The sequence below is a fragment of the Rhinopithecus bieti genome, unplaced genomic scaffold, assembly GCF_001698545.2.
Source record: "Rhinopithecus bieti isolate Rb0 unplaced genomic scaffold, ASM169854v2 scaffold_19610, whole genome shotgun sequence".
Taxonomy (NCBI): Eukaryota; Metazoa; Chordata; class Mammalia; order Primates; family Cercopithecidae; genus Rhinopithecus; species Rhinopithecus bieti.
The window spans coordinates 159,585-172,502 of record NW_016809486.1 but is presented as its reverse complement, the minus strand read 5'-3'; the positions used below and the strand labels follow the sequence as shown (position 1 = coordinate 172,502).

At 48.3% G+C, this 12,918-nt stretch overlaps 1 protein-coding gene across 1 annotated transcript in view; it reads left to right on the top strand.

The window, feature by feature from the left end:
• OAS3 (2'-5'-oligoadenylate synthetase 3) overlaps positions 1–11,604 on the top strand; it is a 28,692-nt gene extending 17,088 nt beyond the window's left edge. Inside the window, exons 9-16 of the mRNA XM_017889531.1 lie at positions 1,372–1,622; positions 2,033–2,183; positions 2,927–3,100; positions 4,429–4,714; positions 6,102–6,277; positions 6,619–6,857; positions 8,285–8,432; positions 8,639–11,604. Coding sequence (XP_017745020.1) covers positions 1,372–1,622; positions 2,033–2,183; positions 2,927–3,100; positions 4,429–4,714; positions 6,102–6,277; positions 6,619–6,857; positions 8,285–8,432; positions 8,639–8,650 — 1,437 coding nt within the window. The 3' untranslated portion in view covers positions 8,651–11,604. The remainder of the gene's footprint in view (positions 1–1,371; positions 1,623–2,032; positions 2,184–2,926; positions 3,101–4,428; positions 4,715–6,101; positions 6,278–6,618; positions 6,858–8,284; positions 8,433–8,638) is intronic.
• The last annotated feature ends 1,314 nt before the right edge of the window (positions 11,605–12,918 follow it).

The window sequence follows — 12,918 nt, the reverse complement described above, 5'->3', positions numbered from 1 at the left end:
CAATCAGTTCCTCCCCTACACCCACATCTCCCCTCCTTGGCTTCTTATTGATCATCCAAAGCAAAAGGACCGGCCTCCTCCATCCTCCATTTCCTGCCCAGATCTGGAAGTCACTGTTAGAAAAAAATCTTTTCTCTATCAACTCTAAAGTCCTCATTTCTTGTACCTGGGGTTCACTGTCCCTCTTTAGCCCATCCACTTCTCTCTTTTGACACTGCAAATGTTTTCTCTGATTTTCCCCCACCTCCAAGCTTTTGCTTATTATGTTACCCCACCACATCTCTATTTTAGAAAAGAAAACTCCCCTTTCTGGAAGCCTAGAGCTGGCAGTGACCACCATATGGTAAGGGCCTGTCCAAGACAGAAAAACCAGAGCACTTGAACAGAAAAGATCTGAACAGAAAAGCTGATGACACCTTATGGGCTCCTGGATCAACCTGTGCCTGAAAGGAGTCTACTCCAGGGCTTTTGGGTTACATCAGCCAATACATTCTTTCACAGGCTTTTTTTTCTTTTCTTTTTTTTTTTTTTTTTTTGAGAAAGAGTCTCACTTTGTCACCCACGCTGGAGTGCAGTGGCACAATTACAGCTCATTGCAGCCTCGACCTTCTGGGCTCAAGCAATTCTCCTGCCTCAGCCCCCCGAGTAGCTAAGACTACAGGCATGCACTACTACACCTGGCTGACTTTTGTACTTTTTGTAGAGACAGGAGTCTTACCATGTTGCCCAGGTTAGTCTCTAACTTCTGAGCTCAAGTAATTCACCCACCTTGGCCTCCCAAAGTGCTAGAATTACAGGCGTGAGCAACCGCGCCCCAGTCTTGCTGCCTCTTTTGAGTTGCACTAAATTCTGAGCATCCTTCGGAGTTCCCTTACTAAATACTTCTCTGAATTCTGACTTGCATTCATGCATCCCTATATTCAACAAACATCTATTGAGCACCTGCTATTACTAACTCTTGTGATGGACACTGGGATACCAAGATGGATATATTGTAGCCCCTATTCCTGTACAACCACCCTATGTTATGTGATTAATGTTAAAATATTCCTAAAGGCTGGTGATGGATGGATTCGTCAATGCTTCCATCTTCAATTAGAGTTACACACTCAAGTTGTTTCAAATTTCCAAATTCCTTGAGGGAAGACACTGGGCAAAAGCCACAGCTGAGCTCTCAGTCTCACTGTATGACCTTAGACAAGTCACTACCCTCCTCTGAACCTCAGTTTACCCACCTGTAAAATGAGAAGTATCAGCAAGTTTCTATTCTTTCTGCACTTCTGTTTTCTATATTCCCTTCCTGCCCCAAGTGCTTATGGCCACACTCAGCTCACATCCACTAATCACTCATCTTGGCCTTGGGTGACACAGGTTGCGGCTCAGAACAAAAGAAAACGACCAGCCCCTGCCTCTCTGCCCCCAGCCTATGCCCTGGAGCTCCTCACCATCTTTGCCTGGGAGCAGGGCTGCGGGAAGGACTGTTTCAACATGGCCCAAGGCTTCCGGACAGTGCTGGGGCTCGTGCAGCAGCATCAGCAGCTCTGTGTCTACTGGACGGTCAACTATAGCACTGAGGACCCAGCCATGAGAATGCACCTTCTTGGTCAGCTTCGAAAACCCAGGTGAAGACCCGCTTCCCTTTGCCTGGCTTAATTATGCTTCTCCTCCCCACTGTCACCCTGGAGTCAGTCATCCAGGAGGGGTCCAAGGTAGGGTTTGGGGTAGCAATTCCGCTCCTCACTCTGCTTCCCTCTGGACTCTTTGCTGAGGAAATGTGGACATAAGGAGTCCCAAAAGGAACCAGGGCCAGTTTTGTTAGCATGATAAAATAGTATTTCTCAGTTGACGGGGCCACCCAATAGCTTTCCAACCAAGGCAGCCAATTGAGACTGCTTCTGCATTTGGACAAGACTGAGCCAATCCTGAGGTCCTGACCCTCTTTCCAGCCCTCACGCCCCTTGTCAGCCCTTCCACCCACCTCCTCTTTCACTGACTCCCACCTTCCCCACCCACCCTCTTGCTGTGCCCCCAGACCTCTGGTCCTGGACCCCGCTGATCCCACCTGGAACGTGGGCCAGGGTAGCTGGGAGCTGTTGGCCCAGGAAGCAGCAGTACTGGTGCTCAGAAAGAAGGCCTGCTTTCTGAGTAGAGATGGGACACCCATGCCGCCCTGGGATGTGATGGTAAGACAGAGGGTCCTACCTTCTAGTCAGGTTCCCTTAACCTGCCGGTGCACCCATCCCTCGCTGCTAGGAGTGTTGGTTCCTGACAACTCATAGCCACTCCTTCTCTGGAGACTTGCCTTCCGTGAAATGCACAGATTGCTACATCCCAGCCAGTGCCTGAGTGACACAGGGTTACAAAAGGCCCAACTTTGTCTCCAGGCGGAACCGACTCTGATACAATTCACGGTCCAGCGCTCCCTGTGGGATCAGGCAAACACTTGTCTCCGGCTGAGCACCTAGCTTTGCTGAGACTCTTCTCTGCCCTCTGCTGCTGCCCTCATTCCACTTCTCCTCCAAGCACTGCCCCAATTAATCATATCCACAAGAATTCCCACCATGGGCCCTGCTTCTAGGAAAACTGAGACATAAGCCACTTGCAGCTCCCAAAAGGACATGATTTTATCACTTTTACTATTTTGCAGCAGGGTCTCATGACCAGCGTTTAATACTCAAGACAATCCATTAAGACTCGGGCTTTATTATTGCACTCATTTAAACATGGGGAAACTGAGACTGTGTATTGATGCTAGAACCAAAATTCAATCTCAGGTCCTTCTGATGCTACCTCAGAACCTACCCACCAGCTGAGAAGGAAAGAGGAATGTGGGAGACAGTGGGAGTCTTGTCCCCTCAAGGGGCAGGGCTTGGGTGAGCACTGGGAGTCCCGTCTCAAGCTAGCCCTCCCTGGATTCTCTCTGCAGCCAGCCCTCCTTTACCAAACCCCAGCTGGGGACCTCGACAAATTCATCAGTGAATTTCTCCAGCCCAACCACCAGTTCCTGGCCCAGGTGAACAAGGCTGTTGATACCATCTGTTCATTTTTGAAGGAAAACTGCTTCCGGAATTCTCCCATCAAAGTGATCAAGGTGGTCAAGGTGAGTCCTCAGAGAGCTATAGGCAAGCAATGTCCTGCAAGCTGGTGATCTCTCCCAGCCCAGGGCCAGGCCTGACCCACTTCCACCCTGGTAGCAACCAGCAAAAAGCCAGGCATAGAGAAAGAGCCAGAAAGTGATCATGGGGGATTGGCAGAGAGAGGGCCCAGATATGTCCAACAAGTCTTTTTTGGTTGCTGGTGACACCCAACTCAAAAGAGGCAGCAAAGGAATGTATTGACTGATACAACTGGGAAGTCTGGGGGTAGGGCTGCTTACAGGCATAGCTAGATACGGGAGACCAGGCAGCATCATCAGGACTCAGTTTTTCTCTCCAGTTCTTGGTTTTGCTTTTTAATGTCTTGGATAGGCCCTTAACATATGGTGGTCTTTGGCAGCTCTAAGCTTCCAGAAAGGGGAATTTGCTTTTTCTTAAAATTCAAATAAAAGTCTTGGAATTGAGTCTCATTGGCCTGCCTTGAGTAACCTACCAACCCCCAAACTAATTACTGGGGCCAGGGAGACATGATGCTCTGGATGGCCAAGACCAGGTCACACGGTGAAGTGGCCCCCGCCTAGACCTCATGGGCTGAGTGTGGGGTAGGGGTGGTCCCTCCATAGAACACCAGGATGCTGATCCCAGGTGGAAAGGACACTGGGGGTGTACAAAAGGTCACACTGTCCACGGCACTGGATACAGCCTCAGTCCACAGTTGGAGAGAGAAGTGAGACCCAGATCGGCTCAGAAAGAGTGTTAACATAAAGGCAACCAGTGAACAGTGCCAGGGATGCTGGTTTGCTGTGTGACCATAGGCATGTACCTTCCCTTCTCTGATCCTCACCTTCCTGATTTCTAACACTTGAGGAGAGTGGCTTGGCTCACTGGTTCTCAACCCTGGCTTCCCTGGCTTGACTTTGGAATCACAGTTTTTAAAAAATATGCTGATGCCCAAGCCCCAACCCAGGAAAACTTAAATCACAGTCCTGTGGGGTGGGAGCCAGCCGTTGGTCATTTGTAAAAGCCTTCCAGGTGCAGACAGGCTTGGGAGCTTCAGGGCCAAAAAAACAACCAACAAACAAAACACTTCTCAAATCCTCTCCAGTCACAAAACATGATGGAGTGAGAAATTTTGCATTTGTTGAAGGGTTTAAACTTACCTCTTGCACGCTTCTTTTTCTTACAGTCATACCAGATTAAAGATGTAACAGAGAGGTTAGGTGACTTGTCAAATATCACACAGTAGGTTTTCTAACTCATAGTCCAGAACCCACACGCAAAAGAATGCCAAGCCATGCTTCAAGGGTTGAGCCACCTGCCATGTCCTCTCTAGGGTGGCTCTTCAGCCAAAGGCACAGCTCTGCAAGGCCGCTCAGACGCCGACCTTGTGGTGTTCCTCAGCTGCTTCAGCCAGTTCACTGAGCAGGGGAACAAGCGGGCCGAGATTATATCCGAGATCCGAGCCCAGCTGGAGGCATGTCAACGGGAGCGGCAGTTCGAGGTCAAGTTTGAAGTCTCCAAATGGGAGAATCCCCGTGTGCTGAGCTTCTCACTGACATCCCAGACGATGCTGGACCAGAGTGTGGACTTTGACGTGCTGCCAGCCTTTGACGCCCTAGGTGAGGTGCCCTGGCATAGACCTGAGAGGGGAAAATACAGAGGCAGGCCTGCCATGCGCAGTTGTAGAGGTTGCACAGTGCACAACCAGGCCACATCTGTTCGCATCATTGCAGGCACTGTAGTTGTGTATGTTCATCACAACTTTCCTGCAAAGTATCTAAAGAAGAAAGCACCTTTTTCTAATTTGCACAGGCACTCTGTGGGCTAACAGTGGCCTCAAGCTGGGTTCTAGTCCCAGCAATTCCACCAATATGCTGGATGACCTTGAACAAGGGACTTCCCCATCCTGAGCCCCAGTGTCTTTATCTCACATCTGACAGTAAGGACACTGATGTTTCTTGCACATTCCAAGCTTTGAGTGGTTTGTGTGCCATCCACCTCCTCCACCTGCTGCAGATCTATTCATTCAGTTCATTCAATACATGCATCTACTCTGTGCCCAGTGCTCTTCCAAGCACCAGAAATAAAGCCTTGAACAAAATAGACACAACTCTCTTCATATCTCTTCAACTCTCAGTTTGGTTAGCAGTTTTCAGAGTGAGAAAATCCCTCATATCTGAATTTATTTAGTTTCTGGGTTTGAGGGAGCAGGTAGCCAAGGGAGGGATTCATGCAGAATTTTGTTTTAAGAGACAGGGTCTTACTTTATCACCCAGCCTGGAGTGCAGTGGCGTGATCATGACTCAATGCAGCTTCGAACTCCTGGGCTCAAGTGATCCTCCTGCCCCAGCCTCCTGAGAAGCTGGGACTACAGGTGCATACCACTATGCCTGGTTAATTTATAGAATTTTTTGTAGAGATGGAGATCTCACTATGTTGCCCAGGCTGATCTGAAACTCCTGGCTTCATATGATCCTCCTGCAGTGGCCTTCCAGAGTGCTGGGATTACAGACGTAAGCCACTGCACCCAGCCCAGCAATTTGTCTGAATCTATTCAGTTCCTCAGTTCAGAGAGTGAGAATTTGGATATTAAGGAATGCCTTTAAGTGCAATGTAACCAGAATGGTGATGTCAACTCCATACATAGCTCTGTTACCTGCAGGAGGTTGTAAGACTGAGGCCTGTCCTCCCCCAGTTAGAGAGAAAGATAAGCAAGTATTAGAGAGGTGTTAAAGAAAGACTAGCTCCAAGCTGAGACTTTTTCCAAGATAGGTAAACAGATGGTTTGAAAGGGAGCAGAAAAGGGAGTAAGACTGTCACCAGGGATTTAACGTGGGTCATGCCACATCTGTGTTCCACCTAAAAACACCCTGTGGCCTCCCAGTGGATCCCAGACCACCCTTAGGAAAGCACCCAAGAGGTAGGAGATCTCAGAAGTCCTTTCTAAGTTGGCCCCATTGGGACACGTGGGAACCAGAGTGATGGTAACCGTCTCCCCACCTCCAGGCCAGCTGGTCTCTGGCTCCAGGCCCAGCTCTCAAGTGTACGTCGACCTCATCCACAGCTACAGCAATGCAGGCGAGTACTCCACCTGCTTCACAGAGCTACAACGGGACTTCATCATCTCTCGCCCTACCAAGCTGAAGAGCCTGATCCGTCTGGTGAAGCACTGGTACCAGCAGGTTCGGCACATGGATGGGCCACCTTCCCCAGCAGCCCTAGGCTCTGACTCTGCAGCACTTTCCTGGGAGGAGGCAGGGCCCAGCCCTGGCCAGGAACCCGGGTTGGGGGAGCAGAGCAGAAAGAGTGCTATATCTCAGCTGTGGGACCTTAGTTTTCTTATCTGTAAGATGGGGGTGATAAAGCTATGTTGCAGGATATGATGGGATAATGCATAGCAAGGCATCTGGCACATGTAGTGCTCAATAAAAGTTTTGGGGTTGCTTTGCCAAGTCCAGAATAGTCCCTTCTGTACCTCATCAGTGCCAATATAAACCAACACATCTTTCTCCTCGTTCTCCAGTGTCACAAGATCTCCAAGGGGAGAGGCTCCCTACCCCCAAAGCACGGGCTGGAACTCCTGACTGTGTACGCCTGGGAGCAGGGCGGGAAGGACTCCCAGTTCAACATGGCTGAGGGCTTCCGCACGGTCCTGGAGCTGGTCACCCAGTACCGCCAGCTCTGTATCTACTGGACCATCAACTACAACACCGAGGACAAGACTGTTGGAGACTTCCTGAAACAGCAGCTTCAGAAGCCCAGGTTCGGGTCTACCCCCAATGTTCCAGAATTTCAGACCTGGGATCACTCACTCTCCCTACTTTCTAGATTGCAGAGCAGAGACGGGAAAACACTCTTCGTAGAACTGATTCATTTCTAGAAGTTATATTCTTAGCACCTGAGGGACAAGCAGTCAATTTTCTGGTCACCCAGGAATAGGGTTGCCAGATAAAATGCAAGACCCCAAGTTAAATTTGAGTTTCAGGTAAACAGTGAATAACTTCTTAGTGTAAGTATGCCCAATGCCATATTTGAGACATAATTATGCTTAAAAATTATTCACTGTTTATCTGAAAGTCAAATTTTACTGGGCATCCTGGTTGGTTGTTGCTGTTGTTGTTTGTCTGTTTGTTTTTGTCGTCCAGGCTGGAGAGCAATGGTGTGATCTTGGCTCACTGCAACCTCCTCCTCCCGGGTTCAAGCAACTCTTCTTCCTCAGCCTCCTGAGTAGTTGGGACCACAGGCACATGCCACTGTGGCCAGCTAATTTTTGTATTTTTAGTAGACACAGGGGTTTCACCATGTCGGCCAGGCTGGTCTCGAACTCCTGGCCTCAAGTGACCTGCCCGCCTCGGCCTCCCAAAGTTCCAGGATTACAAGCATGAGCCACTGTGCCCAGCCTTGTATTTGTATTTGTTAAATCTGACCACCCTACCTGTGAACCCACCCAGGTGACATAAGCATGTTTCATTCTTTGGGATTTTGCCTACCTCGGAAATGGGTACAGAGGTAACAGAGATGCTTTTGCAAACTCAGGATGCATCTCCAGTCAGTGGGTAGTGGCTACTTAGAATGATGTGTTGAAAAAGCTTCTGAGGTTGTGATTTGACGCAGCTGGAAACAGCAGGCTAACCAACTAGTGGTGTCCAAAGGTTGAGCATCCCAAATGCAAAAATTCAAAATCTGAAAATGGCCCAGAATTTGAAGCTTTTTGATTACCAAAAAACGCTCAAGGAAAATGCTCATTGGAGCATTTTGGATTTTCAAATTAGGGATTCTTAACTGGTAAGCGAAGAGTCCAAAATCTGAAAAATTTGAAATCCAAAACACTTCTGGTCGCAAGCATATTAGATAAGAGATACTCAACCTGTATCATGGATGCAGAAAGGGAAAGTTGTGGAACCAGTGCTGTGATTGATTAACAATGCCTCCCCTGAATAAGGAAGGGGTAAGCGGTAGCACTGTGGTTGGTTAGTAATGTTTGCCTGAATACAGAATGGCAAAGTGGCCATGTGTGTCTTATTTTCTATACCTGCCCTGTAGTGTGTGCTGGGAGCGCTGAGGAATCTCTGAGCCTGGCCCTAGCCCCTGCAAACTGTTAGGTGAAAAGGGAAAATAGTCCAATCGGTGCCACAGGTGGACACCGAGATGTTGCCAGGAATAAGACTGACCCTGGGTGGGAATTACAGGCCTATCATCCTGGATCCAGCTGACCCAACAGGCAACCTGGGCCACAGTGCCCGCTGGGACCTGCTGGCCAAGGAAGCTGCAGCCTGCATGTCTGCCCTGTGCTGCGTGGGACGGAATGGCATCCCCATCCAGCCATGGCCAGTGAAGGTAAGAGATCTGTGGTGTCAAAGGAAGTACCCTTTGCGGGTAAGTGGGGAGCATGGCCAGGGGAGGGACATGACTCCTCCTAAATGGACAGGACCCAGTGACGGCCCCAGGTGTGCCCCTGTGCTTCCATTTTCCCATCTGGCTATGTGGTCTCAGCTTCTGCAGAAAGGATGGGGTTACTAACATCTCCTATAATACTTCCCTAGGCTGCTGTGTGAAGTCAAGAAAATCAGTGGTCCTACTGGATGAAGAGAAGATGGACACCAGCCCTCAGCATAAGGAAATTCAGGGTCCCCTGCCAGATGAGAGAGATTTTGTGTGTGTGTGTGTGTACACATGTGTGCATGTGTGTGTTTTAGTGAATCTGCTCTCCCAGCTCACACACTCCCCTGCTTCCCATGACTTGCACACTAGGATCCAGACTCCATGGTTTGACACCAGCCTGCATTTGCAGCTTCTCTATCACTGCCATGACTCTATCCTGCTTCCCACGACCACTGCTGCTTCCCACCCAGCTGAGAATGCCCCCTCCTCCCTGACTCTCCCTCCCTAATCTGCCCATGCAAATTAGCTCACATCCTTCCTCCCGCTACAATCCAACCCTTCCTCCCACTGGCCTCTCCTTCTTCCCAAATCTAAATACTTTATATAGGGATGGCAGAGAGTTTCCATCTCATTTGTCTGCCACAGCCATTTGGTACTGGCTACCTGGAGCCTTATCTTCTGAAGGGTTTTAAAGAATGGCCAATTAGCTGAGAAGAATTATCTAATCAATTAGTGATGACTGCCATGGATGCAGTAGAGGAAAGTGGTGGTACAAGTGCCATGGTTGATTAGCAATGTCTGCACTGGATGCAGAAAAGAGAAGGTGCTCATAGGTTTACAGTGTATGTCTGGGCTATTGAGGAGCCCTCTGAGCTCAGTTGCTAGCAGGAGAGTATGCCCATATTGGCTTACTTTGTCTGCCACAGACACAGACAGAGGGAGTTGGGACATGCATGCTATGGGGACCCTCTTATTGGACAACCAATTGGATGCCTCTTCATGGGAGGCCTCCTTTTCTTCACCTGTTATGCTGCACTCCTCCCTAGTTTACACATCTTGATGCTGTGGCTCAGTTTGCCTTCTTGAATTTTTATTGAGTTCCTGTTTTCTCTCCTAACATGCTGAGATTCTGCATCCCCAGAGCCTAAACCTGAGCCAGTGGCCAAACAACCATGCTCAGCCTTTTTCTCTCTGCCCTCCAGAGCAAGGCCCACCAGGTCCATCCAGGAGGCTCTCCTCACCTCAAGTCCAACAACAGTGTCCACACTAGTCAAAGTTCAGCCCAGAAAACAGAAAGCACTCCAGGAATCTTAGGCAGAAAAGGATTTTATCTAAATCACTGGAAAGGCTGGAGGAGCAGAAGGCAGAGGTCACCACTGTAGCTGAATCAGAGGTCAGAGAGCCGCCACTGCTGCTGCTAATGCCACCACTGCTCCTGCCATCACCGCCTCACATGCACAAAACTGGAGTCGAAACCTAGGTTAGATTCCTGCAACCACAAACATCCATCAGGGATGGCCAGCTGCCAGAGCTGCGGGAAGACAAATCCCACCACCCTTTCTTAGCAGAATCTAAATTACAGCCAGAACTCTGGCTGCAGAGGAGTCTGAGACATGTATGATTGAATGGGTTCCAAGTGCCAAGGGGCAGAGTCCCCAGCAGATGCATCCTGGCCGTCTGTTGGGTGGATGAGGGAGAGGGTCTGTCTCAGAGGAAGGAACAGGAAACAAATAAAGGAAGCCACTGAACATCCCTTCTCTGCCCCACAGGAGTGTCTTAGACAGCCTAACTCTCAACAAACCACTGTTAAAACTTACCTGCTAAGAATGCTAGATTGAATGGGATGGAAAGAGCCTTCCCTCATTATTGTCATTCTTGGAGAGAGGAGAGCGACCAAGGGCAGCTCCTCTGATTCACCTAGAGCCTGTTCTCTGCCCTGTTTGGCTCAGCCTACAGAGATTAGAGTAGGTGAAGGGACAGAGGACAGGGCTTCTACTACCTGTGCCATATTGACGGCCTCCATCTCTGTCCCCCGTCTTGGTGCTGAACCAATGCTAAGGGCACCTTCTTAGACTCACCTCATCGATACTGCCTAGTAATCCAAGGCTAGAACTCTCAGGACCCCAACCTCCGCCTCTTGGATTGGCCCTGGCTGCTGCCACACACACATCCAAGAGCTCAGGGCCAGCTCTAGTGGGCAGCAGCGACCTGCTCTGCCAAGGTGTCCAGCAGCAGAGTGGCCCTGGACTGGGCATTGCAAGCCAGTGATGCTCCTGAGTAGACCAGGTGGCTATTGGGTGCCTTCCATTCCCACCACACAGACTCTGGGCCTCCCCGTAAAATGGCTCCAGAAGTAGGGTAATTATGAGATGGTGGGAACCAGGGCAGCTCAGGTGCATGATACAAGGAGTGGTTGTCATCTGGGCAGGGCAGAGAGGAGGCCTTGCTGATCTGAAAAGGGGTGTATTTCATTCCAGGCCCTCAGTCTTTGGCAATGGCCACCCTGGTGTTGGCATATTGGCCCACTGTAACTTTTGGGGGCTTCCCGGTCTAGCCACACCCTTGGATAGGAAGACTTGACTGCATAAAGATGTCAGTTCTCCCTGAGTTGATTGATAGACTTAATTGTCACCCTAAAAACACCCACATATGCTTTTCTATGGAACCAGATAAGTTGACACTAAAGTTCTTATGGAAAAACACACACACAATAGCTAGGAAAACACAGGAAAAGAAGAGTGCTGAGCAGGGCCTAGTCTTAGCCAATATTCAAACATACTATGAAGCCTCTGATATTTAAACAGCATAGCGCTGGTACGTAAATAAACAGACCAGTGTGTTGGGTGACTCTTTCCAAGACTCTGGGGAAAAAAGTAGTAAAAAGCTAAATGCAATCAATCAGCAATTGAAAGCTAAGTGAGAGAGCCAGAGGGCCTCCTTGGTGGTGAAAGAGGCTTGCATTTCTTGCAGCCAGAAGGCAGAGAAAGTAAAGATCAAGTCCAGAACCGAATCCTAAGAAATGCAGGACTCCAAAGAAATTGGTGTGTGCGTGTGTGTGTTTAATTTTTAAAAAGTTTTTATTGAGATATAAGTCAATACCATAAAGCTCTCACCCTTTTAAAGTGTACAATTCAGTGGTGTGAGTATATTTGTGAGATTTATACTTGGTGATTTCATAAAACTTATATTCAACATATTCATAACTAGAGCCATATCACAGATACATTCATCATAGTAATTCCAGACATTTTCATCACCCTAAAAGGAAACCCTGACACCCATTAGCAGTCATTCCCCATTCCTCCAACCCATTCTCTCCCTAATCCCTAGAAACCGCCAATCTACTATGTATTTCATCTATTGCAAACCTTTCATATAAATGGCATCATACAATATGTGGCCTTTTGTGTCTGGCTTCTTTAACTGAACATGTTTTCAAGATTCGTTCATGTTATAGTATATGTTGGTGTTTCATTCCTTTTTATTACCGAATGAGGTTTCCACTGCATAAATGGACTACATTTTGTTTATCCGTCTTCCATGGATAGGTATTTGGATATTCTCCACTTTTTTGTTATTTTGCTGCATTTTTTTGCTATTATGACTAATAGCTGCTATGGACACTCTTGTATGAGATTTTGTGCGGGCATATGTTTTCATTTTTCTTAGGTATAAAAGGCAGTCCGCAATTGATGACCCCATCATAAGCCAAGGAGCATCTATGTGCTGTATTAATCAGAGTTCTCCAGAGAAACCGCGCCATTAGAATAGAGAGAGATATATAGAAAGAGATTTATCATGAAGGTTTGACTTGTGTGATTATGGAGTCTGAAAAGTTCTGTGATCCACCATCTGCAAGCTGGAGACTCAGGAAGGCCAGTGGTTGTAGTTTCAGACCAATTCAGAAGGCTGAGAACCAGGAGATTGCTGGAATAAGTCCCAATCCAAGTCTGAAAGCCTAAGAACCAGGCGCATCAATAGCCAAGGACAGGAGAAGACAGATGCCTCAGCTCACGCAGGGAGAAAAAAATTGCTGCTCCTCTTTTTGTTCTATTCAGGCCTCCAGTGGATTGGAAAATGCGCACTCACCCTGGTGAGGGCTGTCTTCTCTGCTCAGTCTACAGATTCAAATACTAATCTCTTCCAGGAACATGCTCACAGACACATCCAGAAATAACATTTTACCAGCCATCTGGGCATCCCTTAACCTCGTCCAGTAGACACATAAAATTAACCCTCATGTGTACCTAGGAGTGGAATTTCTGTATCACGTGATAACTCTTATGTTTAGCCATTTGAGAACTGCCAGACTGTTTTCCACAGTGGCTGCACCATTTATACACACCCACCCCTGGCAGTGAATGAAAGTTCCAGTTTCTCTGTATCCTTGCCAACACTCACTGATCATGTAGATTATAGCCATCCTAGTGGGTAGATGAGA